The sequence below is a fragment of the Vicugna pacos genome, chromosome 5 (genome assembly GCF_048564905.1).
Source record: "Vicugna pacos chromosome 5, VicPac4, whole genome shotgun sequence".
NCBI lineage: Eukaryota > Metazoa > Chordata > Mammalia > Artiodactyla > Camelidae > Vicugna > Vicugna pacos.
In genome coordinates this window covers 20656140-20681762 of record NC_132991.1, presented here as the reverse complement: position 1 = coordinate 20681762, position 25623 = coordinate 20656140, and the positions used below count along the sequence as shown (strand labels likewise).

General features: G+C 36.1%; 1 protein-coding gene and 1 long non-coding RNA gene across 2 annotated transcripts in view; one reads left to right on the top strand and one right to left on the bottom strand.

Annotated features, from left to right (window-relative positions):
- LOC140696538 (low-density lipoprotein receptor-related protein 1B-like) overlaps positions 1–25623 on the top strand; it is a 298018-nt gene that overhangs the window by 2299 nt on the left and 270096 nt on the right. Inside the window, exon 2 of the mRNA XM_072962066.1 lies at positions 2193–2429. Within this exon, the coding sequence (XP_072818167.1) occupies positions 2193–2429 (237 nt within the window). The remainder of the gene's footprint in view (positions 1–2192; positions 2430–25623) is intronic.
- On the bottom strand, positions 5738–18744 carry LOC140696582 (uncharacterized). The gene is made up of 3 exons (XR_012073069.1): positions 18658–18744; positions 18437–18561; positions 5738–6339 (listed from the first exon to the last, which is right to left on the bottom strand). It is a non-coding gene; the product is annotated as an uncharacterized lncRNA (long non-coding RNA).

Genomic DNA, 25623 nt, shown 5'->3' with positions numbered 1-25623 from the left:
AAACTGATAATATCCTTTAATAAATTATCCCACTTTTGTCTGAAGAAATTCATTATAAATATATGTATAATAACAAAAACCCAGAAGCAATCTGAACATCCTACAGTAGGTAGGTGGCTGACTATGTTATGTTGCCTCCCTAGCAGGAAACATGATGCTGACATTGGAAAGAATGTTTTGAAGGCTTTTTAATGGCACAAGAAAATGTCATTAAATTTTTAAAAGTTACATATTAAAAGACATATCTAAAATCCCAATTTTACAAAAAGTACCCATGCATATGAAGTTGGTAAGAAATAATCAGGACTTAATTCTTTAATGAATCTGTTCTACTTTTAAATAATGTAAAATAGTATTTTAAAATAAAATACTCTTGAAAGTTGGTAGACACTGAAATGCTGTGAGGGCAGTGAGAAAGAGGCATGTTAATATTCTTTACCCAGAAATTCCATTTCTGTAAGTATATACTAAGAGATCGTCTAAGAAAATGTATAAAATACTAGGTTGGAAAAAATGCATATCTCAGTATTATAATATGAAAAGATAAAACTAATTGGAGAATGGTTTGGCAAATCAGCATATGTTTATGATCATACTGAAGGAATGTGAGACTTGATGAATCAGTGTAGATCATAAACTTAATGTTAAGATTTAAGAATAAAATCAGAATATAAAATTGTATCCTTTTCTATATAAGTAGCTGTGTGTTAGAAAAATAGTTTGACAAATTAAATTTGACTCGTCACACAAAGGAGTATGATACAGCAATGAAAATGAATGAACAACGATTGTAATAACCATAGATGGGTATCAGGAGTGTAAGAATAAAACTAGCTCACAGAAGAGTTCACACATGCAATTTAAGCTTGCAAAATTAAACAACCTATTGTTAGAAAATACAAACAACATATGTGCCAAATCTTAAAAAAAAAAAAATAAGCAGAATAATCAGGATATTGGACGTCTCTGAGATGGAAGGAGGGTGGGTTTGGGGCCTGTGCATGCATTCTAATGTTCTGGAAATATTTCCAAGATCTGTGCTAGGTCCATGAGATTTGTTTTATTTTTATTCTTTATATATTAAAATTTTATGAATATTTATATCATTTAATATTCATTAACACTAATTTTAAAAGAAAACAAGAGAAAGAAAATATATAAAATGATAGTATAGTTTATATTGAGGGTGTTGAATTTATGAGTGACTACTTATTTTTTCTTTTCTTTTTTTTCTCCAAATTTTTATAATGTAGTTATTTTACCTCACTAAGAATCTCTTACGGTAAGGTTATACAAATATAATAGTCATGTTTTTCCTCAGTTTTATTAATAAAACTCAGTATGTTTTCCTTTCCATATGAAATATTCTCTTAAAAATTATCTAGACTTAAGTAGAGGGACCCCTAGCAATTGGAGAGTCTTGCATGTTTTTTCATACAAAGTCTGAAGTGGTTCATTCGTTCTGTAGAAAAAGCCACCTTGATTCTGGCATTTGAACCCAGGAAACAGTTTTTTGTTTTGGGTTTTTTGTTTTTGTTTTGTTCTGTTTTAGACAAGGGCTGTATTGAACATCAGAGTTGCTGGCAGTCAGCATCAGCCTCTAACATTTCTAATTAAGATGTAAAAGAAAAAGCGTTGCTGTAACTGGCATTTGATTTCACTTAGAAAAATGAATCACATGTTTAGACAAACCGTAATATATTTACTGTGTGCTCCTTTCTGTTAGCCTCTGACAGTCTGTAGATGCAAACTTGGAGTAGGGGGCTGTTTTAGATACTCTGAAATTTTTAGTATTGTCAAACATGATTAATTCTATAGTTAATATCTACAGATGTGTTAGATAGATTGTAATGAATTGTAAAATTAAATGTGCTGGATGCTTTAATAAATGTCCATTTTACAGTTACAAGTTATCCAATGATGTGTCATGTTTTTGCTATACAGACAGTTACAGACAAAAGAATAATTAACTAAATATAACTTATTCACGGAAGTAATTTCTATTTTAATTAAAGTAATGCAATTAGCTGGCCTTCTTACATCAAGATACATTTGGCATATTTTAGAGTTTAATTTTTGGTATTGAATTTAAAAAACCGCTAATTGTGCCAGTTAATTAAACAGTGGCATTATGCAGCGTAAAGAAGATTAGGCAGCATTGGTTGTTTATGTTTGTAATCTTTCTTCTGCAGGACCGAAGAATGAGTTGTTCCTCTTTTATGGGAAAGGACGCCCAGGAATTGTTAGAGGAATGGACCTGAATACCAAAATAGCTGATGAATACATGATCCCCATAGAAAATCTGGTAAACCCTCGTGCTTTAGACTTTCATGCAGAAACCAATTATATCTACTTTGCTGACACCACGAGTTTCCTAATTGGCCGTCAGAAGATAGATGGCACAGAGCGAGAAACCATCCTGAAAGACGGTAAGTGACAATGTGTAACGCTGACATCAAACTGCCCAGGGACAAAGCCCTTTAAAAGGACAGACCCAATGGATGTCAGACTAACTTTAACCAGAACCCGAGTTATGGTTGATTTTTAAATATTGGTTAATTTCATTTTCTTCACTAGCATTATTTCTATGTGTTTTCTACATCCCCGCCTATTAACACCTTCATTATAAAATTGAACTTGTATTTGTCCACTACAGTGTAAATGCAGGAATTAAATTGAGCTATTTATTCATCTTCATGGAAAATGTAGATTTACAATTATGTTTACAATGCTATGTGATAGAACAAAATTTAACAGGACATTAGAGACTTTTGTATTATTTGGTTCTCGCTAGAATATTAGTCACGTTACTTACAGTGCGTTAAAAATAGCAATGTCCCCATTGTCATCATGATTCTTGTATGTTGTTTCTTACTTTACAAGTTTCTAAAATTGAATTCTTTAGCGTCGCCCTTGGGATGTCGATATCTGCAAAGAAACTTTAATTGTTTATACCTATTTTTTATTTACAAACACATATTTGTTAACATACATATATGTAAATATATATGCATATACCTTATTTAATCAGTGAATTTCATAAATTACCTCACTTAGAACAACCAATCAAGGACAAAATAATATAACTTTGGTGTGAGTAGAAAACATCTTTAATAATCAAGCAAAGTAACTCTTTGGCTGCAGTCACTTTTCGACATGTTTTTGATGGTTCTGGACCTCAGTTTCCTCAGATACACATTTTGCTTACTTCTCAAGTAAATTAAAAATCCTTAATTCAGGGACATTAATTGCATGCTGATTATATGAAGTTCGCTGTGCTAGGAGATTAGGAAAAGAAAAAGTTAGGAAATGGTTACTGCCTTCAAGGAGTTTATAATCTACCTTTGGAGATCTTAAACACCCCCCCAAAGACAAAAGGCTTAACAGCATTTAATTTAATAAGTTCAAAGTGGGCCCAAAGAAATGTGTGATTAATGGAGAATGTCCATGTAATAAGAATACACAGGAAGAGAGAGATGTCACTTTGTGGGGGGTCTCAGGGAACTTTTTTGTGAAGGAGGAGGTATTTGGTCTGGTTCTTAAAGGAAGAATGTTAAAGGGGAGAGGAAGATACTCCAGCACCAGGAATTCCATGAGAAAAATAAGAAAGACAAAACCCCGAGAAAGCAGATGCTCCAGAAAGAGGATGAGGGGAACATTCAGGGGACCTAACTTACTGGAGATTTAGTTTACAGGTAATAGTGACAGAGGACACGTGGGTCCCGAGAGGTGGTAAAACCAAAGACCTTAAATGAGAGGTGAAGGAGCTTGGATAAAATCCTGGAGGGGTAAGAGGAAATGCTTTTGATCCAAAGAAAAATGTGAATACAAATATTTTAGGAGAATCAATCTGGCAGTGGCATATACACTGAATCAGAAAGAGAAAAGAGAGACAATAAAAGCAGAGAAATAGACTAAAATTATTTATGGCATGAGTGGGAATGAACGATGGTCTCTACTGTCTTTTAGAGGAATTGGGGGCAGCATAAGAAGATTATTCATTCAACTCAGGTGTGCTTTGAGTGAAGACTTTAATGATAAAAAGTACACCTTTAACGAGTGACAGATGAAATGCTAAAATGAAAAATACCCCTGCTTTTGTCTTTTTATATAGTTTACTGATTAAGGCAATATAAATCCACCATGACTTAACGCCATGAGTGTCTAACTGGAGTTAAGATTTGTACTTTAAAATGGATGTGGCAGGAACTGTCTGCCTCCTTTTTTCTGTAATGTGCTATCAGATGATACAAAGTGTGCAATTTTAGAAGGACAATGAACTTGCACATTCTAAGTAGATGCATTTGGATTGCTCTAATTTGGACCTAGACGTTTTCAAGAGGGACTGAAATGTAATATAGAGGGTTCTTGGTTTCTTTTCAAAAAATGTCAGTTCCCGTGGTGACTGAAATGTTCCAGCTAATAATCCCAACTGATAATAGTATCAGTGACATTGGGGTTCTTTGCTTTCTACCACAGCAACGGAGGTGGACTCTAATAGCCCCTTGACTGCCAGACACATCTGTACAGTGTTGCTTTGACAGGATGAAGGTTATGAAAACATTTTGTAGATTTCCACACCTGACATGCATTTAACATTTTAATAACCTTATACAAAGGACAGCTTAATGTCTTTTTATTAGTTTATTTTGTTTCTTGCCGGTAAGGAGAATAATAATAGACGTTGTGCTGCAAGATTAAAGTGTCAGAACAGAACTTACATTTGGCAAATGACAACCTGTGTTTCTTGGAGTCAGAATAGATAAGTTTTCTCTGTGTGTTCACTCATTTAACTAGCGTGTCTGCCATCTAACCTGAAAACTGAGAGGTAATACTTGTTTTGACAAATGATTTGGTAAGCTTAGTAGGAATTCTGAGTCTTAGTTAAATTGGTATGGTTTGAAAAGGCTTAAAGATTTTTCAATTTTTACATAAGTATCTTGGACATACTCTGTGTAAACTCAGGTCCTTTCAATACAGAAAAAAAGAGCCAGCTTTTCAAAAAAAAAAAAAAAAAAAGACCCACCTCTATTCATTCTCTGATTCTGTTTTCTCACTTAAGAGTTTTATTGAAAACCTCCTAAATATGATATATCTTAGAGGCTTTGTGTAATCTTGTGGGCTGAAACAGTTAGTTAAATAAATGAGAGAGAAAAATTGTCCATTTGAGGTACTTACATGCAGCTCAATAATTACTGAAACTATTAAATGAAGACATTAGTGATTTCATAAAAATAGGCTTCTATAAGGACAAAACATTTACCCATCTTTATTTTTAACTTTTGAGAATTTTTGTCAAAATTTTGGTCAAATTTATACTGTTGATTTCTTTTAATTAATTACTTGATTTGTTTGTCCAGTCAGTAAATATTCATTGAATGCCTTCTCTGAGCCTGGCACTGTTCTAGGTGATGGAAATGCTGCAGTAAAGAGGACAAAGCTTCATACTTAGTTTATATCCAAATAGCAGGAGATAGATAGTAAACAAACACATAAATGAAGAAGATAATAAGTGCTCTAAAAAAATCAAGTGGGATACTGTGGTAGAAAGTAAAAGAAGCTGTATCAACAAGAGGCAAAAATCAACCGAGTGGACAGATAGTTTAAATTAGTCATTCTGTTACCGAATAAGGTTGTGTGGACCCCACCTGACCCCTAGCCCAGCCGAGATCCCTGCCTCAGTGCGGAAGTTTCCTTTTCCGTTCTGGTTTGCACAGCCAGGAAATGAAACCAAAGCTGAGATTGAAGCAGTGCAAGTTTTTTTCAATGGCCAGAGAATGGAGAAGTGGGAACTTGGTTCACAAAGTAACTTCTTGCTCAGGGGACGATTAAGGCAAGGTTTTAAGGGCAGGGGTATTGAGGGGGAAGCATATGCATTGGTTTTCTGGGAATAGGTAGCTTCTTCCTGGAACTGGGGTCCCACCTCTCTTCTGTCCTTGTGTGGTCCTTTGGCCTCTGAGTCAGAAGCAGGTTGCACATCATGGATGAACAGGCAGAGATCTTCCTCTTACAGTGAGACGGTAATGAGGTGCAGGGCAGTGTTTGTCCATTTTTGAGGTTGAGCCAGCTTGCACTAGTTTTCTTATAGTTAGACTCTTGTTCCTGTGCTGTGAACACAGCTAGAGGGTATAGTTAGTTGTGGTTTTCTGCACATTTATCTGGAGGGAGTGGCAGGGGTATGGTTCTGGGACAACAGCTTTGGTAAGAATTTTTGCCGGATGAAACTGTTACCTCTCTCTAAGAGAACAAGATAGATACTCTTTATAAGATTGTATTTATGTTCATCTTCTTGGATGTCTTGTCAAAGATTCATGTTTCATGTTTCAGAATGAATTATAACTTGCAGCAGAAAAGAAAAAATATAAAAATGATAAGTTAGTATTCAATTTATGGTTGCATATATTCTATTAGTGCAGTACTTGTTTTTAAGCTGTATAAATTAATTCTACTAGGATACATATTTCCAAGTAGAAGACATGTTAAAATAATCTTTCATATCCTTAAAGTATTAAAAAAAAAAAAACTAAAGGATTTTTTCCTGAATTTGAAAGTTATTAATGCCTACAGCTATATATAGCTAAAACAGTAGTTTCAATAGATTGTGTAATTAAACTATAGACTTGAGGTCACCAAGTTTGTGGTAATTTGTTACAATAGCCACAGGAACTAGTGTAAAGCCTGTGCTCTTAATCACTTTGTTAACTGAATTTGTCTATTTCCTATGGTGGGTGATTGAGATCTGGAGTAAGTACACGATCCACACCTCAGTCTTCCTTTAACTGAAAATACTTAGAGGATCCCTGCAGTTAGAGGACAATGAATAACTTTGGGCACCATGCAAGACAGGCTCTCTTTTTGATATGAATAAAATTATAGCCAGGAGGATGGAGAGGCAGTCTCTCTGCCAAACATCTTCTCCTAGCGACATGTTTAAAGATAATCTGTTGACCTACGATTAAATGGTAGTGCTCTATTTATGTGATTACTTGTCCAGCATCTGCAGGGTTAAACCCTGTTCTTTAGCTCAGTCCCACCCCCAGTATCTCCATATTCACCCCCAGGGATTTGAGAGTCCAGTAGTTCTTCCAATTTTGTATTGAAATGTATGGCATTATACCTGAGCCGTGATTAATTATTTGATCAAAGTTCATTGTTGTAATACTAATCTAACCACCACCAGCACTGCCACCACAGACACACACATGTGATCACCGAATTAAGACCCACTTCAGATTGCCAGAAATATTTCCAGACCTCTGTTCTAATCACTACTAAGGTGGTCACTCACAGAAGATTGTAGGATGTGATGCACTGCCAAATGACACTTACCTGAGAGTAAGAATATCATTTTCTGCGCCTAGAAATCACCATTTGTTCTTGAATTTCAGTGACCTTTTCCATTATATAATTCTCTAGGAATTTCTAGTGTCTCATAAAGTTCAAGTGTTACAGTTGATGCAAGAAATTTGTTAAGATATCATTCATGAATTATGTTATAAAGTTCCCATGAACTTTAAATAGTCATTATGCCTTACAAAACATTTTAAAGTTAAGAATAAGCCCTTATGCTCTGCTATTACATTACAGGTGAATATCAGTCTCTCTCTCTCTCTTTTTTTTTTTTTTACTTCAACTCTTACTTTTTCATAAAGAAAAGCTCTGAAGACTGAGAGATGTAGATTCTCACCAACCATTAAGGAAATAATGAATACATTTGTCAGTCATGAGACATTTCGTAATTAAAACTGTTAAGAAGAGATTTGCAAGGGTTTGCAACTCTGGAGAACTTAATGGGTATTGCCGCCCTGCTGAGTAGCAAGGTTACAGGCTGTTTGCACAAACTGACTCTTGTTGACTATCAATAAGGTGTTTCCCCAGAATTTGCTGGAATCTGAGTCCTGATAACATTGGTTCAATTTTATATTTAATTTGTATATTTCTCATAACTTTTGATGTTTCTCATGAAGTCTGACATTTAGAAAAAAACAAAAACAAACTTTAAGCCAGTATATATCTTTCTGTCTGAAAACTTGATATAAATATGAGAAGATTGAAAGCTGGGTTCTAAAATACATTGTCATAAAAAAAAATGGAATGGCTCACATGGCTAATGGGTTATAGCAAACATGAATGGGTTATAGAAACATGTATTTGTTTCTACCCAACATAGGCATATATATACACACAGGCATGTGCAAACACTGCATAATACACACACGTGTACACACACGTACACACGTGAGCTCAGGATAGCCCTAGAAGCTGCTATAAAGAAGTCTATTGTTTAATTGCTGGTAAGTTCAAAAGATAAAATGTGAAAATACTCAGTAATCTCCAAAGAACCATTGAAGTATTATTACAAGGATGATTGCTACATTAATAAACATTCTGCTCAGCAGGATTTTTGCACACTTTAAAGAAATGTCTAATTTTAGCATGAATTAAAATTAAAGAAATACGTTTAACTTAGTTAATTATTCTTAGCATTATGTAATCTTTGTTACTTTGGAAATCACTTGGAAATCATTTTTTAACCTATGACTAATATTATAATCCTTGACTATAATTGTACTTTTGCTTAGGTTACTGCAAATTTCTGATGAAAAAGAAAAGTTTGATAAATCAGTTTTGGCAGACTTTACTATGGGGGTTCTAAAATAGGAAATGCTAGCTCAAATTGTGGGGACAGTTAATATCCACAAAGCCAGCTGAACTTCCCCTTGAATTTGCCCATGAAACTAGGGGTCATGAGAGAATTTTAGGGGAGTGATGGTAGTCGTCGTCTGTGCAACACATATGTCAAACAATGTGACTCTGACTTACCTAAAAAGTAACTTTACTTTTGCCTCCTACTGACTTTTAAAATTCATTCAGTAGAGTGAATGTTCCTACCCCATAGCAAAACTTGGTCAAATCCCAGTCCTTTCTGCTAACAGCTAGGCAGCAGCCAGACCTCCCAGTCATGTTGTCAGAAACGCAGCCTCCATTTGGTAATTAGAATGCCCACTCCACCATATATATGCATATTTATATCACAGTTCTGACTTCAAGGTGTCATCGCATCTTCCCTGCCTCCCCACTTGTGTTATCTTTTGGCTAGAAGCCTGGGAAAAGGAAGGGAGGGCACATTTAGTTCATTCTCTTTTTCTGCCCTGCCTTTATTCTCCTTGTCACCCCTCCCAGCTTGCTAGTCTGTTTCCAGTGCCCACGCACTTCTCTACATTGGTAGGAAGAGAGGAAAAGGGGTAAGGTTGGTAAGGCCTGATAAAGAGATGGCAAGGGAACTGGTTCCATTATAAGCTGACCTATCTCTGAGCCTGACCGATATTTAAAATTACTCTCCTGAGGGTTGTGTGTGTGTTTGTATGTGTCTGTCTGTCTGTCTGTCTCTGTGTCTGTGTGTGCATGTGCAAGCTATTTGGAGGTTTTCTGCTAGAGTTCTCTAGTTTCATTTCCCTTGGCCAAGGTACATGAAACTCTGTGCTTGTAATTTTGCATCCCTAAATAACCGATTCATGTCCATCTTCTTGTTTGTATAACGTATAACCGCTGGACTGAAGACATCCCTAAACCAACATACTGTCCTGTGTGATCCAGTTTGGTCCATGAAATTATTTGTAAACCTTCTGTCCCAATGTCCCACTAAACTCTGGGAGTGTAGACACTGTACAAATCAACCACCACTAAGTATTCTGCCACCAGAGTCCACATTAGCTTTTTCAGATGTGAGACTTTCTCAAGTCGTGAGTGGTGTATATTTGGAAAAAACTAACAATTCAGAGATCTCTTAGTGGTCCCATTGAAGCTCATTCATTAGATTTGAGGTAAAAAGTACCCTTTCATTCTCGCTTTTCTGCCACCTTTGGAGACTGACAGCTGGGGATTAGATACTAACATAACAGCAGCGTTACCTGTCTTCAAAGAAGTCTCCTAAAACCCTCCCCTCTTTACATGGTATTTCTCTTTACACCATTGATCTGGTTGAGATGTTTAAGAGTTGTAGAAATAATTCTGACCTAGTTGATTGTAAAATACGAGGACTTCTTCCCTCACATCTACTTTGATTTTTTTAAATTATTTTGGCTTCTGAGCAACACTTTAATATCCCGTTACAAATGTCACAGGGAGTTACTGTCACTCCTGATCCTGCAAAAGTGATCAAATTGCGGGATGTTCTAATAGTCACTAGACAGTGGTCCAAATGACACTGGGAAAGGAAATACAAGAAACGCAAAGGTCAGACTATTCTGAAAATTTACTTAAATGTATAGACGGCAACAAATAGTATTTTCACTCACCTTCATACTCAGTTTTTTTTTTAATCTGGCTTTAATATCAACTAGGTTCCTGATTTTTAACTTCAATGATTTTGCAAGGCTTAAAACCGAGTCTGTACAAATTAAGAAGTGTAAACAACACCAGCAACATGAGCGCACACACAAAGAGCTCCCGAGGCTCATGACGGTGCCCTCACTAGACATGAGGTGAAAGAGCATCTCTCACCTCTTATCCTGTCCTCCAATTGTAACAACTCAGGTGTCAGCGCTGCCTGTCATTTACATCTGTAAAGAATACCAGATGTGGCATGTTTTCTAAAATATTGTGTTTCTGGTCTGTAAACAATATCATCTGAATTAATTTTCTGTACAAAGTCTTCAGAACGACAAAATATATAAAGGTTGTACATAAAAATTATTATTATTATTATTTCCAGTCTCAGAGTGGTACTGGTTGTCAAGATGGATGAAAAAAGATTGCTCATTCACCATGCCTCAGAAGTCATACAATTTTTCCTATTAGTCAGTTTCCACTGCTTATACTGTTTTATCTTATGCCCCAAAGAAAAGTATGTTACTTTTGGATACCACAGTCATGAGTTGTGAATTGACCAAGTTAGGTTATGGGGATTATACTCCAGACAGAGGGACCTAAAGCACCTTGCCAGGAGGATATACATCCCACACCTGCTCCATCACAGATTTATTTTATGGCAACTTTTGCCAGATACATTTAACTACATTTAAATTCAAAAGTCTTAGATTAAATGTCAATCAGATTTGTCATCTGATACCACGTAGACAAAAATCTTTAAGTAACTGATCTTCTCATTTCTTTTCCCTGACCAAATGGTGAATTAACTGGTACTTTTTTGTTCTATCCAGAAGTGGCTGCAATTTTTACTCCAAACACCTGTATTTTTCTTCCAATAAATTCTAGCTGTTTTAATAATTGCATTTTTAAAAATCACACTTATTACTGAATAATTTACATACAGCAAAATGCACTTGTTTTTTTAAGTTAGTAAACATTTTAATGTATTCAGTTGAGGAACCACTAACACAGTTAGGCTGGAATATTCCCATCACCCTGAAAAGTCCCTTAGTCCCTAACAACCACTGATCTGATTTCTATTCTTATCTGATCTATTTTTCTGTAGTTTACTTTTTCTGAAATGTCAGAAAAATTTAATCATTTCATGTATAGCTTTTGAGTTTGGTTTGCCTTACTTAGATAATTTTTGAGATTTTGTGGTTGTTGTTGACTGTATCAGACGTTCGTTCTTTTCTTCATGTTGGGTTGTGTTATACTGTTGGATGTAACACAAAACTTTTGTTGGTGTTCAGTTGGGTTGTTTCAAGTTTGGTCAGTTTTGAGGAAAGCTGTTATAAACATTTGTATACAGTACGTTATGTGGACATGTGTTTTCATTTCTAAAAGTGAATTGCCTGCTAATATGGTACGTGTATGTATAACTTTATAAGAAACTGTCAAACTCTTCATTTTGTTCAAAATGTTTTCCGGAGTGGCTGGGTCATTTTGCTTTCCCAACATCAAGGTGTAGGAGTTCCAGTTGCTCTGCCTTCTCTTTGGCACATAGTATATTATCAGGCTTTGTTATTTGATCCATGGTGATAGGTGCTTGTAGATAACTCATTGTTTAAATTTAAAGGTCTCCACATCAAAGTCATATAAAGATCTGATTCTATTTACAGCTTTAACTCTTTGGTTGACCAGTTTATCTCAATGAGTTGTTTCTCTTTTTTTTTTGGTTTATGTATTTCTCATAATTATTTATTGAATTTCAAATAGTGTATGTAGGAAAACCTTAGAGATTTAAATAAGTGAAATTTATGCTGGAGATAATGAGTACATTTCTTGTGTCAGTGTTTTAGTGTGAAAGTTTGGTTGATCTGTTCAGTAATTGATCTGGGATTGGAATTTGTTCTTATAGGTACCTTTGGTGAACCAAATCTTTCAGATTCTTCCAGGGATGGGCTGAGCCTACCTTGTGCTTAGTGTATCCTGGAGTATGCGTGTTCCATCTTCAGCTCTCAGTAATCCCTGCATGGCTGCTTCTCTGAAGGGTATCGCTGCATACTCTTGTCCTCTCCTTAATTGTCAGCTAATGTGATCTGTTTACAACTGGGAGGCTCGTAGAGTCTGAATGAGGGCCTCTCTGTTCTCTTGGTCTGGCCTTTGGTCCTAGATTCTGTGGTTCTGGGCTTTGGAGATGGGTCTTTCTGTGTATCACCTCCCCTGTCAGCCAGTATCTGCCATGTATCTCTGGGTGATATTGGACTAGAGATAATCTCTTGCTCTGTGCCCCAGGGCAGCAAATACCTGGTTTTTGCATCAACCCAGGATTATGGGTCCAAAAAACTTTATTGTACCTCCCCCAGGGACAAACAGCTTTATTGTACCTCCCCCGGGGACAAACAGCTTTGCTGCTACTCTTCTCCCAGTGTCACTGTGCCTTTGTTTTGCACCGTTGGCAGTAGAGTTTCTTGTCTTTCTCCAAGCGTTAGACTAGTGTTTCTTGTTGTGAGTCCACCAACTTGTGGTGGGACTAGGGGTGTTTCTTACCCGTCTCTCAGAGTCACATGGCTTCTGCCTCCCACCATGGCAGCTTATCTTTGCAGCTCACTTTAGCTTTGGGGAAGAGAAGATTTTCTGCCCTTTGCTAGTGGCAGATGAGTTTTGATTCTTTACCTCCCTCACAGGCCGCATATCTCTGCCTTGCTTCTGGGAGCGGGAAGGTCGCCTCCCCCTTCCCCAGTGGTTGCGTGAGGGAAACATCTGGGCTAGGTTGGGTTTCATGTGCGTGAGACATGCCAGGCTGTCTCTCAGTTCTCTTGCTGTGCCGTTGCTATTTCTCTTGTAAACTTAGTGAAAGGAATCCTTGGATCAGGGTTTCTCACATTAAATCACATTTGGTTTCAAAAATTCTTTTACTAGTTGAGCTTTTGTAAAAGACTGCTTTTATGGCCGTTGCCTCTTCTTCCTGTGCTCTGGAAGAGGTACAAATAATCTTGCGTTCTGTTTTTACTGGACGAGGCCGGTCACTCTGATTTCTTTACGTCTTGTTGCCTTGGGATCCCAGCTTTTACTTGGACTCAACAGAAGTTGCAATCTTGTAGATTATTGGTCTTTCTCTTATTATTAGCTGTTTCGATATTCTTTGGCACCTTTCTGCCTCCAGAATAAAGCTCAATTCTGCATGTCTCTAATTCATTCATACAAAGGGAATTTGAAGAACGGCACTGAAATATTTTTTAGACTACTTTCTCTTCCTTCACCACAGCATTAGAATCAGTTTTTGAAACTAGCTGAGTTCTACTTGGGAATACATGTGAATCCCTTGTGATGCTTTTAAACATCCATAGTTGACACATAAAGTAACTTCACCTGTTGCAAAAAGATTTCAGTATTTTCTACTTTCAGTAAGCTCATTTTGTATTATATTTTAACTAAAAATAAATAGTAGTGATGGGACTTTTCATTTTGCGAAAAAGAAAGATTGGTTAATGTATCACACTGTCAGAAAAAAATCTGTTATTAAAGAGATAAAAAAAATAAAAATACTAAAAGCATTTTGCACAGAGAAGACCATCAACAAAATGAAAAGCCATCCTAATGAATGGGAGAGGATATTTGCAGACAATATATTTGATGAGCGGTTAGTATCCAAAATTTATAACAAACTCATATAACTAAACATCAAAAAAAATCTATTAAAAATTGGCAGAGGACCTCACTAGACATATTTCCAAAAGAGACAGATGGCCAATAGATATATGGAAAGGTGCTCAACATCACTAATAGTCAAGTGGAAATCAAACCCACAAGATGTCATCTTATTCCTGTCAGAATGGCTGTAAGAAAAAAAATAACAAGTAAGTGTTGGCAAGGATGTGGAGGAAAGGGGACATTCATACACTGTTGGTTGAAATGTAAGTGAGTGTGGCCACCATGGAAATCAGTATGGCGTTTCCTCAAAATTTTAAAAATAAAACTACTGCAGATCCAGCAATTCAACTTTTGAGGATTTACCAGAAAAAACAAAAACACTTGATTCAAAAAGATACATGCATCACAGTGTTCACTGCAGCATTGCTTACAGTAGCTGAGATATGAAAGCAACCTAAATCCATCAATAGATCAATGGACAAAGAAGATGGATAGATCAATGGATTAAGTATGTATATGTATAATACTCTGCCATAAAGAAAAATAAAATTTTTGCCATTTGCAAGAACATGGATGGACCTTCAGGACATTATGCTAAGTAGAATAAGTGAGAGAGGGAAAGACAAATACTGTATCATCTCACTTATATGTGGAATCAAAGAAAACCAAATGCACAAACATAAAATGAAAAGACTCAGATACAGAGAATAAACAGGTGATTGCCAGAGAAGAGGGATTTGTGCAGGAGGACAAAATATGTAAAGAGGAGTAAGAGGGACAAACTTTCAGCTATAAACAAGTCATAGGGATGTAATATACAGCATAAGGAATATGCTCAATAATACAGTAACTTTATGTGGGGATAGGTGGCTATTAGACTTACCATGATCATCACTTTGTAATGTGTATAAATGTCAAATCACTGTTGTATCCCTGAAATTAATGTAATATTATATGTCAACTGTATTTCAGTTAAAATGCATGCAGAGCCATATATACTTATATGAACTAAACTCCCAGACACACTGATATATAAACAACATGAGCAAAAAAAAAATGTTTTGCAGACAGGATAATTTAATTTATATAAGCATATTAATTTTTTTGATAAGATTGATAAACTGTTTATGGTGATTACCTCTAGGGAGGGCCATGTGAATTATTATATTCACATCTGACTGTCCTTTTAAAATATGTGCAACATGAAATTAATTTATATCTTAAGTTAGAATTTAAAAGAAAATAGCTCTTGCAAAGCAAAGAAATGCAATTATGGGTAAGCATGCAGAAAAAGAGTTTGAATGCAATTAGTGAAACTATGATCATTTTTGTTCACATTAATATGAGTTGGTTGCTTTAAACATGGGTAGCTTCTTTAAAAAAAAAAAAGAATAGCCATAAATTTTCATCTTACTTCTCAAATGGATATTTTTTTAATTGAGTTTGGTTTTTGCCTGTTAAGCCCTTTTCCCAAATCTTCATAGCACTGAATGTCTTTCTTTTATGTTTTCATGAGGGCTTTTTTCCTTAAATAGAGTTATTTCTCTTTGAATTAGGAGATGATATAGTAGCAGAATATGAATGATTCTTTATTGAATATCACTTACCTATCCTTGCATTATGACATTATAAATTCTCTAGCACATCCAACATTAGCGATTACAAGAAAGGAAATTTTTTTATTTCTTATTGACTTTTTCATCACACAGCATTTTTAAAGTAGTAATATTTTATCATCCAAGGTATTTATTTAAAAGAAAAAGTCTCCAAATTTTGCATTTAATGCTCCTGAGAACAGTGGTGGCATATGTCAAACAGGGGGTGTGGTATATCTTCAGCCTGATTAAGTGATATGTCTCCATATGAAAATCTGTGTGTGTTCATATGTGTGATTTTCTCTCTGATTCGATTATTTGTAGATGGTATCTATAAAAAAACAAGGTGTTTTCTGTAGTTCAAAATATTTAAATATTTTTAAGGCTCTAGTAGTTAAGGACTTAATTTTTCTTCTAGGTATTTGGCAATCTCTGAAGTTATGAGAATGATAATCATATTGAAACAATAAGTATTCTTCACTGGTATTCTGGAGTAAATAAGCTAGCCACACATTCTCAATCCCCCATTATTTCCTTCCTACCCCCAGATTCATAGTGCTTACATTCATTGAGTCATTCATTTCCTTTAGTTTTATAAATGTTTTTCAAGCCTTTAGTTCTGATCTCTACTAGGGGTTTCAAGCATAGATTATATTTCTGTCCTGCCCTCCTGTTCTATAGAGACAAGTGGAAACATTGGCTTGTCCACACTTCAGTAAACTTAACAAGGCAGTAAGTGGTGAGTGTCAGGGATGGGATGGGATATGGTACTAAGGGAGTTTAAAGGACAGACAGATTTCACAGGGCTAATAAGAGAAGATTTGTGTAGCAGATAGAATACTCTTTTGGCCTTGAAAAGACGTAAAGGATTTAGAAAATCGGAAAAATGCAACAAGAGAGAGAAAAGGAAGTAAAAACAGCACAGAGATGAGAAAGTAAAATATGCTTATGGGAGTAGGGAAATGGGCTAACATTTATTAAATAGTGTGTTTTGTAAGTGCTTTTTATGTTACTTCATTTTATCTTCACAATGACCAAATAAGGGGAAGTCGTGGTTTAAAAAATTTTACAAAGACTAAAATGAAAGGCAACCAGAAGGTATACACTACTTTTACTCTGACACAGAAGTCCGTGTTTTCTCCAGAAAAGCACCTTGATTAACTAAAGATATTATCATCCAGCACAGATGCTTGGATCATGGGGCTTATAAAAGATGTTAGTTGCAAGTAATTGTGGAAGTCTTGTATGTCATTGGAAGGAAAGTTGGAATTACTCATGAGGTGATGGTGAGTCATTCGCTTACTCATTCAGACAACTCTTATCTATTGAGATCATGTTATATGTAGGTAATGTTCTAAGACCTGGAGATGCACCAGTGAACAAAACAGGTAATATCTTAGAGATATTGGAAAACATTGTGAAAACACAGGTTTGGTGTATGGATAAAAGAGGGGGGAAAACCCTAAACTCTTTTAGATATTTTATTATTAAAAGAAGTACATTTACTTCCCAGATTTATAAAGGCAAAGTAGCATATGGTAGCTCTTTATCTCAGACCAAGTTTATTCTAGACTCCCACCTGTTCTCGGAAACTATATTGTGTGTCCTCATACCTTTTGCCCCCACCATCAGGAAGAAAAAAAAAGAAAGAAAAAATCAGAGAAATGAGGAATACCTCAGACCTTTCTTAAATGAGATACCTGTCAACTTTCTTTCCTCTATATCTATTAACTTTTATTTTCGATTCACTCACTATTCCTGTGCCATTGAAAAGAATACATGCAAAATATGTATTTGGGCTCTGGGTTTTTTCAGATATTAACAACAAATTAGCTGTCTTTTAGTGTATTATGCAGTATTTAGACAACTTAAATGAATATATTATAGTGATACTAGTATATTTGGGTGGTAGTGGTCTGATAATGATATGAAATATTTTAATACACATCTGTTTTCTTCTTTGGTTATGAAACAGTTGCCTTCACAGGATAGCAGTGTTTTCCCAGCTCCAAAATTAGCCCTTTGATTTCTGTTACTGAAACAAGTTTTCATAAACCTTTATTGTACATCAAAGAAGAATGTGCACATTTTGAGTCAGAGAATTACCCTAATATTTTAGCTGTTAGGGTATTTGTAACTTGTCTCAAATTTCAAATTGTAAAATTTAGCTCACTATTATTTCAGGTAAAAAGCAAAATGTACCCTTTTTGATATTAAAAATCATATCTAGGGATGTTTTCATATAATGAAAAACCATTTTGAGATAAAATATTTCCAAGATATATATCAGTGTTTAGCCATGAAGTGTTTAGCATTTATCCTATTAAAGAATATGATATATATAGAATTTCAGTGAGATTTGATCTGCTCTCAGACTGCATGTTTTAAAAAGTCTAGTAGTTTGTAATACTATTCTACTAGCTACAGATACCTAATTTAATATTCTTCAGTAATTTTGCCAAAAATTATTGCAAAGAATTTTTCACTTGATGGCAAGTAAATTCATATTTAGGGAAATCAAAATGGACTTTAAAATATTTGAGAAATATGACTTCATTCATTTCCAAAGTAGAACTTCAGCTTCATAAAGCAGGGGTAGCTGTGTTTTCCATATATTTGGTAACATCTGGATTCACTCCTGATTGTCACAGCTGGGGAAGGAGGTGATACTGGCAGCTTGTAGGCAGAGGCTAGTGCTGCTCAACATTGTGCCGGGCACAGGACAGCCCCCACAACAAAGAATTACCTGGTCCAACATGTCAGCAGTGCCAGTGTTGAGAAACCCTGTCCTAGAGGCTGGCAGGGAGTAAACCTGCCACCCCAGCATAGGTGCCAAAAGCAGAGCATGAGACTTAAGGTAGTGTATTACTCACAGCACAGAGTATCGGTAGCTGCACTGGTCCCCGTCCCCAAGTCTTGCAAGGCAGTGTCATGGGCCCAGACGGATGGATGCTAGGTGAGGAGTGGGCTGAGGGACCCACAGCCTGGGGATCAGGACCTGTTGAACAAACAGCCAACATGTTGCAAACTGAAAGTTTCCAACTCTCCCCATCTTGTGGAGTGAACCATCCCACAGTAGCCACCCTGTGTTCACCTTGATTTAGTTGCCTGTGTGACTAGCTGTAGAAGTTATTCAGTATCAGAATCAGACAAGCCTTAGGGCTCCACACACTCAGGAAAGTCCATGGATACTCTAGGTCCCCCGGGGCCTGCCTCTCCTAATACTCACCAATAAGAGCCTGGAAACAAGGACACGTCATAATAAAGGCTCACTTAGTTCTGTTCATGAGGATTTCACATCCGATCACCTTAAAAGCGTCTCACCTAAGTATTCTTAAATTCTTAAGGGGAAAATACTGTTCATTTAAGTTGTTTATTTCTCTACATAACCCAAAATATCCTGTGACTCTTTTCCAATATTCTTTGTATCTCTTAATATCACTATTTTAACTATCTCCCTTTTTCCTACAGATTATGCTACACTTACCCTTTGACATCTGCTGTATATTAAAAACAATACATTTCTAAAACTGATAATCCATGTATTTTATTAAGTTAAAAAAATTAATTTTGAAGTACTTTTATTTGAAAAATAGAAAAAATTGCAAAGTAGTATAGAGAGTTTTTATATCCCTCACACCATTTTTCCTGATAGTAACTTCTTATATAATAATACCACAGTTATCAAAACCAGAAAATGAATGTTGATACAATACTATTAAAGACGTCAGTCAAATTCCACTGGTTTTCCCATCATGAATTTAGTAGTTATATCTTCTCAGTCTCATGTATACTGTAACATTGCCTCAGTTTTTCCTTGTATTTGATTTTAATATTTGACTTTCCTCATGTACACACTTGTTGAATCCCTGCGTTGTCAGCCATCTAATATATTTTAGTAAGAAATGAATCTGTAGTTTATTGAGAATAATCATTTTGGTTGGGGAGTTGCTGAGGCATCCTTCGCTTCAGTAATCTTACACATCTCCACTCCCTTCTCTCTCATGCCCCACTCTTTCCTTCTGATACATCATTGCTGATGTTAACTTTCTTTGACTCTTGCTTCTGCTCATAATTTTTCTTCTTACAATGCTAGTGATCAAACTTTAACATAAAATAGATAGGCCCATTGGAACATGAGTTATATTTCCAAACTTATTGTATTGACTGCTAACTAAGGGGTCCTTGTGAATCACTTTACTTTCCAGGGCTTTTTTCATTGTCTGTAGAATGTAGATAGTGGGCTATACATTCTCTAGCCCCCGTTTTTACTAACTATTTCTTTCTGTCGGAGCCAGCCGACAATCGATCAGGTCCAGAAACCTGTGCTGCAGGACTGAGAAAAGGAAAGACGTAACAAAAAGACAGCAAGACAAGACTAAAAGGTGGGGTTGAGAGGGTCTCACTCTAGCCCGCAAGACGCTAGGTCAAGAGTGGACGACGAGTTTATTTCTTGCAGTTAATTTATATGATTTTAACCCATTAGCTCATACATTCCTGCCTGTAGGCAAAGGTATTGTTTTAAGGCACATTAACAACATGTACTAAAACCATTAACTTGTATATTGTTACAGACATCATTATTGTTTACAGTTCTTGTAAAACTAAGATTAAGAGTTCCTGGAACCAAGATGATAAGCTAAGACATTGTTCCTCTAGGCTAACATCGTGACTCGTGTATATTTAACTCAGGTGATTGTTCTCTAAAAAGATTACTGATTTGTGTGCCGATTGTATCTCTCCCTCTGAAGGTCCTTTGTGACTTAGTAGCTCAAGGATATTTCCTCAGGCATTAGCGCACCTGGTGCATTCTTTAGTAAAAGGGGTGGCGGGACAGAGATTGTTCTGACTCAATTGACCTTTGAGCCGGGCGCCCCGCACTGTGGGAGTTTAGGCCCAACCTTTGTGCTCGGCAGCCTCAATCTCAGAGCCTGGCGCCCTGCACTTTGGGGTTTTACGCCCAAGTTTTGTGCTCGGCAGCCCTCCGTCACGAGCGGCTCCCCGCGCTTTCTTTCTATATTATTTCATAAATAAGACTATTCCATACATATAATTTGTATCCTGTTGTATATTGACGTTACAAATTAGAATTTTCATAATATTTACTCTAATTTGCCATAATTTAATTATTGCCATGTTGTTGAGCATTTCTTTTGTTTATACATTTTCCTAGTTATAAATGATGCTGTTTCTAAGGTCTTTTTGTATTATCTTTCTCATTATTTTGTCTTATTTACTTAGAACATTATTTTCATAGAATATATCATCAGAAACAGAATTATTATGTCAAAAGTATAACCATTTTTTAAACATTTGGTTTATATTGTCAAATTTGTCTTTCAGAAAAATTTTATCAGTTCATACTCCCCCCGGCAAAGGATGTTCTCATTAAAAAACTGCTTAAAATGATAGGTTGAAGCTGAAGATGTGAGATATTTTATTTTCCTTTACACACTTTAAAATGTTATTACTTATTTATATCCTTATTTTGTGAATTTTATCTTTATGTCTTTTTTCCATTGGCTCCTTGGAGTCTAAGCATTTTTAATTGATGCGTATTTCATTACGGATTGGGACACTCATTCCTCCATAATATTTGCTCTCAGTATGTTTCTTAGTCTATTTTCTCTGATTACAGTACGTAATAATTTTAAAGTAGAGACTTTTCATCATCCCTGTTTTTTTTTTTTTAAACTGAAGTATAGTCAGTTTACAGTGTGTCAGTTTCTGGTGTACAGCATAATGTTTCAGTCATACATGAACATACATATGTTTGTTTTGATATTCTTTTTTCATTTTAGGTTACTGCAAGATATTGAATATAGTTCCTTGTGTTATGCAGTAGAAACTTGTTGTTTATCGTTTTATATGTAGTAGTTAGTATTTGTAAAGACTGTCTGTTCTCTAGTTTCCTTTTATCTCTAAAATACCGACTATAACTACTATTTATAACTAGGCTCCTGCCTAGTTTTATTATTTCATTTCCCTTGACTGACTGCGTCAGTTTTTGTAAGGCTACCTATGGACTAAGGAGGGTTGTGACTATGTGCATTTTCTTAGGTAGTTATAGAAAGGTTTTGTGAGATTGAACTACAATTCGGGACTTGACTTTATCGCATTTACTCATCATCCACACATGCATTTTGCCTATCTTTTTTTTCCCTCTAGGTACTAATATGGGTCTGAAACAAGTACATTTTTGATAGTTTAGTATGTTATGCTCCACTAGGAAGGTCACATGAAATGATGTATGTGTTGTCATGGTAATTATAAATATACTGAAGAATTATAGCCCCTGGTGTTTAAACTCAACTTGGAATCTGACAGTGATTATCTTTCACTAAACATGATGCCTAAGCAAAGTGCGTGCTACTTTGTTTTCTTTTAAAACTTCAGTAAAAATCATCAGCTGAAGTGCTGCACTATTTGAATGTTTAATGATCAAGTGCAAAACTATGAAACATATTTAAAAGTATAGCTAATAAAAAGTCACTTTCTTATGAAATTAAATTTTTCAACTGACTTCTAATAGAGCTGCCTTTTCTTCTAATATGAAAGAGATTGAGTGATTTAGTATTAATGTGATAAATTCCAGAGTATTTTTATAAATTATAACCTATTTCATAGGAATAAAAGGAATATTCAAGAATGCCTGTGATATTTCACATTCAGAAGTTGAAGCAATTTTTGCTCTGTTCTGTCTCCCATTAAGTAGGCAGAATTGGGTAGTAAAAGGGCATTAACGAAAAATGCTTTGTCACAATTCACAATGAACACTCATGTTTTGCATTCTTTCATGAGATGTTTAGTCAGTGGCCACAACAGGGGACAGTGAAAAGCCTCAAAAAACAAACTTGGTTTTATTCACAGGTCCTAAAAACAGAAGGCATGCACACCATATAGGGCCACATAGAAAAGCCCCCGGGGTGGTCTGCAGGCAGAAGATGAAGGAAAACCATTAGAACAGGCTTTATTGGAGTTTGTCTGGGTAAAGCAAGTCAGGACAGGATAAACAGTTTGAGATTGTCTAGTTTGAATAATTCCACTGGGCTGTAATGAGAAAGCTGATCACTATTTGCATGGTTCCTGGCCCTGGGATGATTAAGGCAGAGGAATGTTGCCTCTTGAGGCTTAGAGACCAGATCGAGAAGTATGGCTCTGAATGGATCGGTTTGCCCATGAAAGGCAAGTTCTTGGCTGTGCCTCTTGCCACCTCTGGGAATTGGCTATCCCCAAGAGAGGCTGTCTCCCCCTAGCTAGAAAGGTTTTTTTTTTTTTTTAAGATGTCAAAACATCAAAAAAGACAGAAAGTATAAACATTAAAAGTATTTCTAATACAACTGTGATATTATCCAAAAATTTGTAGTGGAATATTGTAAAATGATCTTGAATACACATTGTGTAACTGTGGGGACTTTCCTAAATTGGAAGCCACTCCAGCCTGCATGGTGTAGATGTGGCAGTGTTTCCTCCGAGAGCCGTGAATGTGACGTGTTCCCTGACCAGAGCGCTCGCAGAATTGTTTCCGGGTCACAGGCCTGGCAGTGGTGTTTTCATCAAGGTTCTCTGGAGAAACAGAACCAGTAAGATGTATACATAAAGAAAGAGAAACATATTATATATTTAACATATTAGCCTGAAGAGGGTGTGGAGAAAGGGAACCCTCCTACACTGTTGATGGAAATGTAATGTGGTGCAGCCAATAAGGAGAACAGGATGGTGTTCCTTCAAAAACTAAAAATAGAGCTACCATATGATCCAGCAATCCCACTCCTGGGCGTATATCCGAAGAAAAACTCTAATTCGAAAAGGTATATGTACCCCAGTGTTCATAGCAGCACTGTTTACAATAGCCAGGACATGGAAGCAACCTAGGTGTCTACTGACATGTGACTGGATAAAGAAGTGATATATATTCTCAGCCATAAAAAATGAAATAAAGTCACTTGCAGCAACGTGGATGGACCTGGAGGTTATTATACTAATCTTGAGAAGTCAGACAAAGATAAATATATTGTATCACTTATATGTGGGATCTTTAAAAATGATACAAATGAACTTATTTACAAAAGTGAAATAGACTCACAGACATAGAAAACAAAATTATGGTTACCAAAGGGGAAAGAGGTTGGGGGAAAAAGTAGGAATTTAGGTTTAACAGATACACACTACTATATATAAAATATACAGATACCATGGACCTACTGGATAGCACAGGGAACTATATTCAGTATCTTGTGATAACATATAGTGGAAAAGAATCTTAAAAAGGAATATATGTATATGAATCATTTTCTTTACACCTGAAACATTGTAAACCAACTATACTTTATTTAAAAAAAAAAAAAAGTAGTAGCTCACAGGATTGTAGAAGATGACAAGTCCAGAATCTACAGTATAGAGTGACTGGTTGTAGATTCAGGGAAAAGTTAGTAATATTTCAGCTCGAATCCAAAGACAGTTTAGAAGCCAAGTTCCCTCTTCCTCAGGGGATGGCAGTCTGATTTCTCTTAAAGCCTTCAACTGATTGAATAATACCAACTCAAATCATGGAGAGTAGTCTGCTCTGTTCAAATTGTACTGATGTAAGTGTTAATATCATCCTATAATACCGTCCCAGCAATATCTGCACTGATGTTTAACTGAATATCTGTGTACCATGGCCCAGCCAAATTGACTCATAAAATTAGCCATCACACATGGCTAGCTGCACAAAATGCTTTAAGGTGCGGTTAATGTAAATCAATAGAGAATTCTCTTGAGAGCACCAGCCTGGAACCCAAGAATTATTATCATCTCTGGCCATATTCATGTACTTGTTTATCTGCATTTATTACAGACATATAAATTATGACTTTTCAGGATCTTTTCTTGGGAGGTGCTTCTCCATGGATCCCTCACACTTCTGCATGTCTTAGAGTGATGCACTAATTGCCTTGTATTCTGAAGTACCCTTACAAGAATGTTTGTGTAGAAAAGAGACTTGGAAGAAGAGGCAGGTTATCCCTCTAGTGCAAATATGCAGGGCTGCTTGTGGCCATTAGAAAATATTTGGGTTTAAAGTCCGATTTTTCTTCTCCTGTAATGCAACCCTCTGTGTGTGAAGGCATCCATACGGGCCCCAGTGGGACTTTGGGCTAAAGAGACACCAGTCTGCTGATGACCATGTTGCTTGCTGTGCATGAGTAATAAAGTCCTCCGTATCTGACCTACAAGTTTTGTGTCATCAACCTTCATCCATGAAACAGTGACGGGCTAACGTGTTAGCTTGGAAATAGGGTAAAATCTCAGCTCTTGACAGTTGTTGAAACATTTCATTTTACTCCTTTTACCCTTTAGATTACTTTGTTGGTAACTAGGATGCGGACTGTGGCTTTCTCTTGAATCTTACATACGCTCATCACTGCATCAAAGATGAAATATCTGAATGTCATAGACCATCTGTATTACTCTCTCCCCAAACTGAACTGAAAATATGCTTCTGAGAATAGAAGGAAACCACTGTGTTTTAATGTATTCTGTTCATCTAGAAAACAAGACCCTAATATGCACTTTACGTATCTCTTTGAATAAAACAGCAGAGTATTTTGTTCCCATTGAGAGCAGCTTGTGTATGCAGGCTCCCTGACCTAGTAAATGAACTGAGGAGGGACCGGGAATGAAAATGAGGCTGAGAGCATCAGCTAGCCACTGGGGACAGATGATACGGAGAACTTCAGTCTGGCCAAATACTCCTGTAACCTTGTGAGATAGAAAATTTAGCAGGCAAACTTTACTGCCACACTATTAATTAAATGAACTTCATTCACGCATGTCAGATACGTCTGAGCTGTAACGCCTCAGGCCATACTGAAATGCACAGAGAGAATCTGTATTAATTGAACTATAGGAATGTGAAGCAGGAGAGTTGTCTAAGCGGTGACTCTGAGGCAAGGTGAGGCACCCCTGGCCCTAGGCATGTCTGCGAGGAGAGAGCATTTCCAGCTATTTAAGACATGTGGCCAGCACCTGTACTCATGCAAACACTTTTGGAACACTCAGAAAAATAATATTTATACTA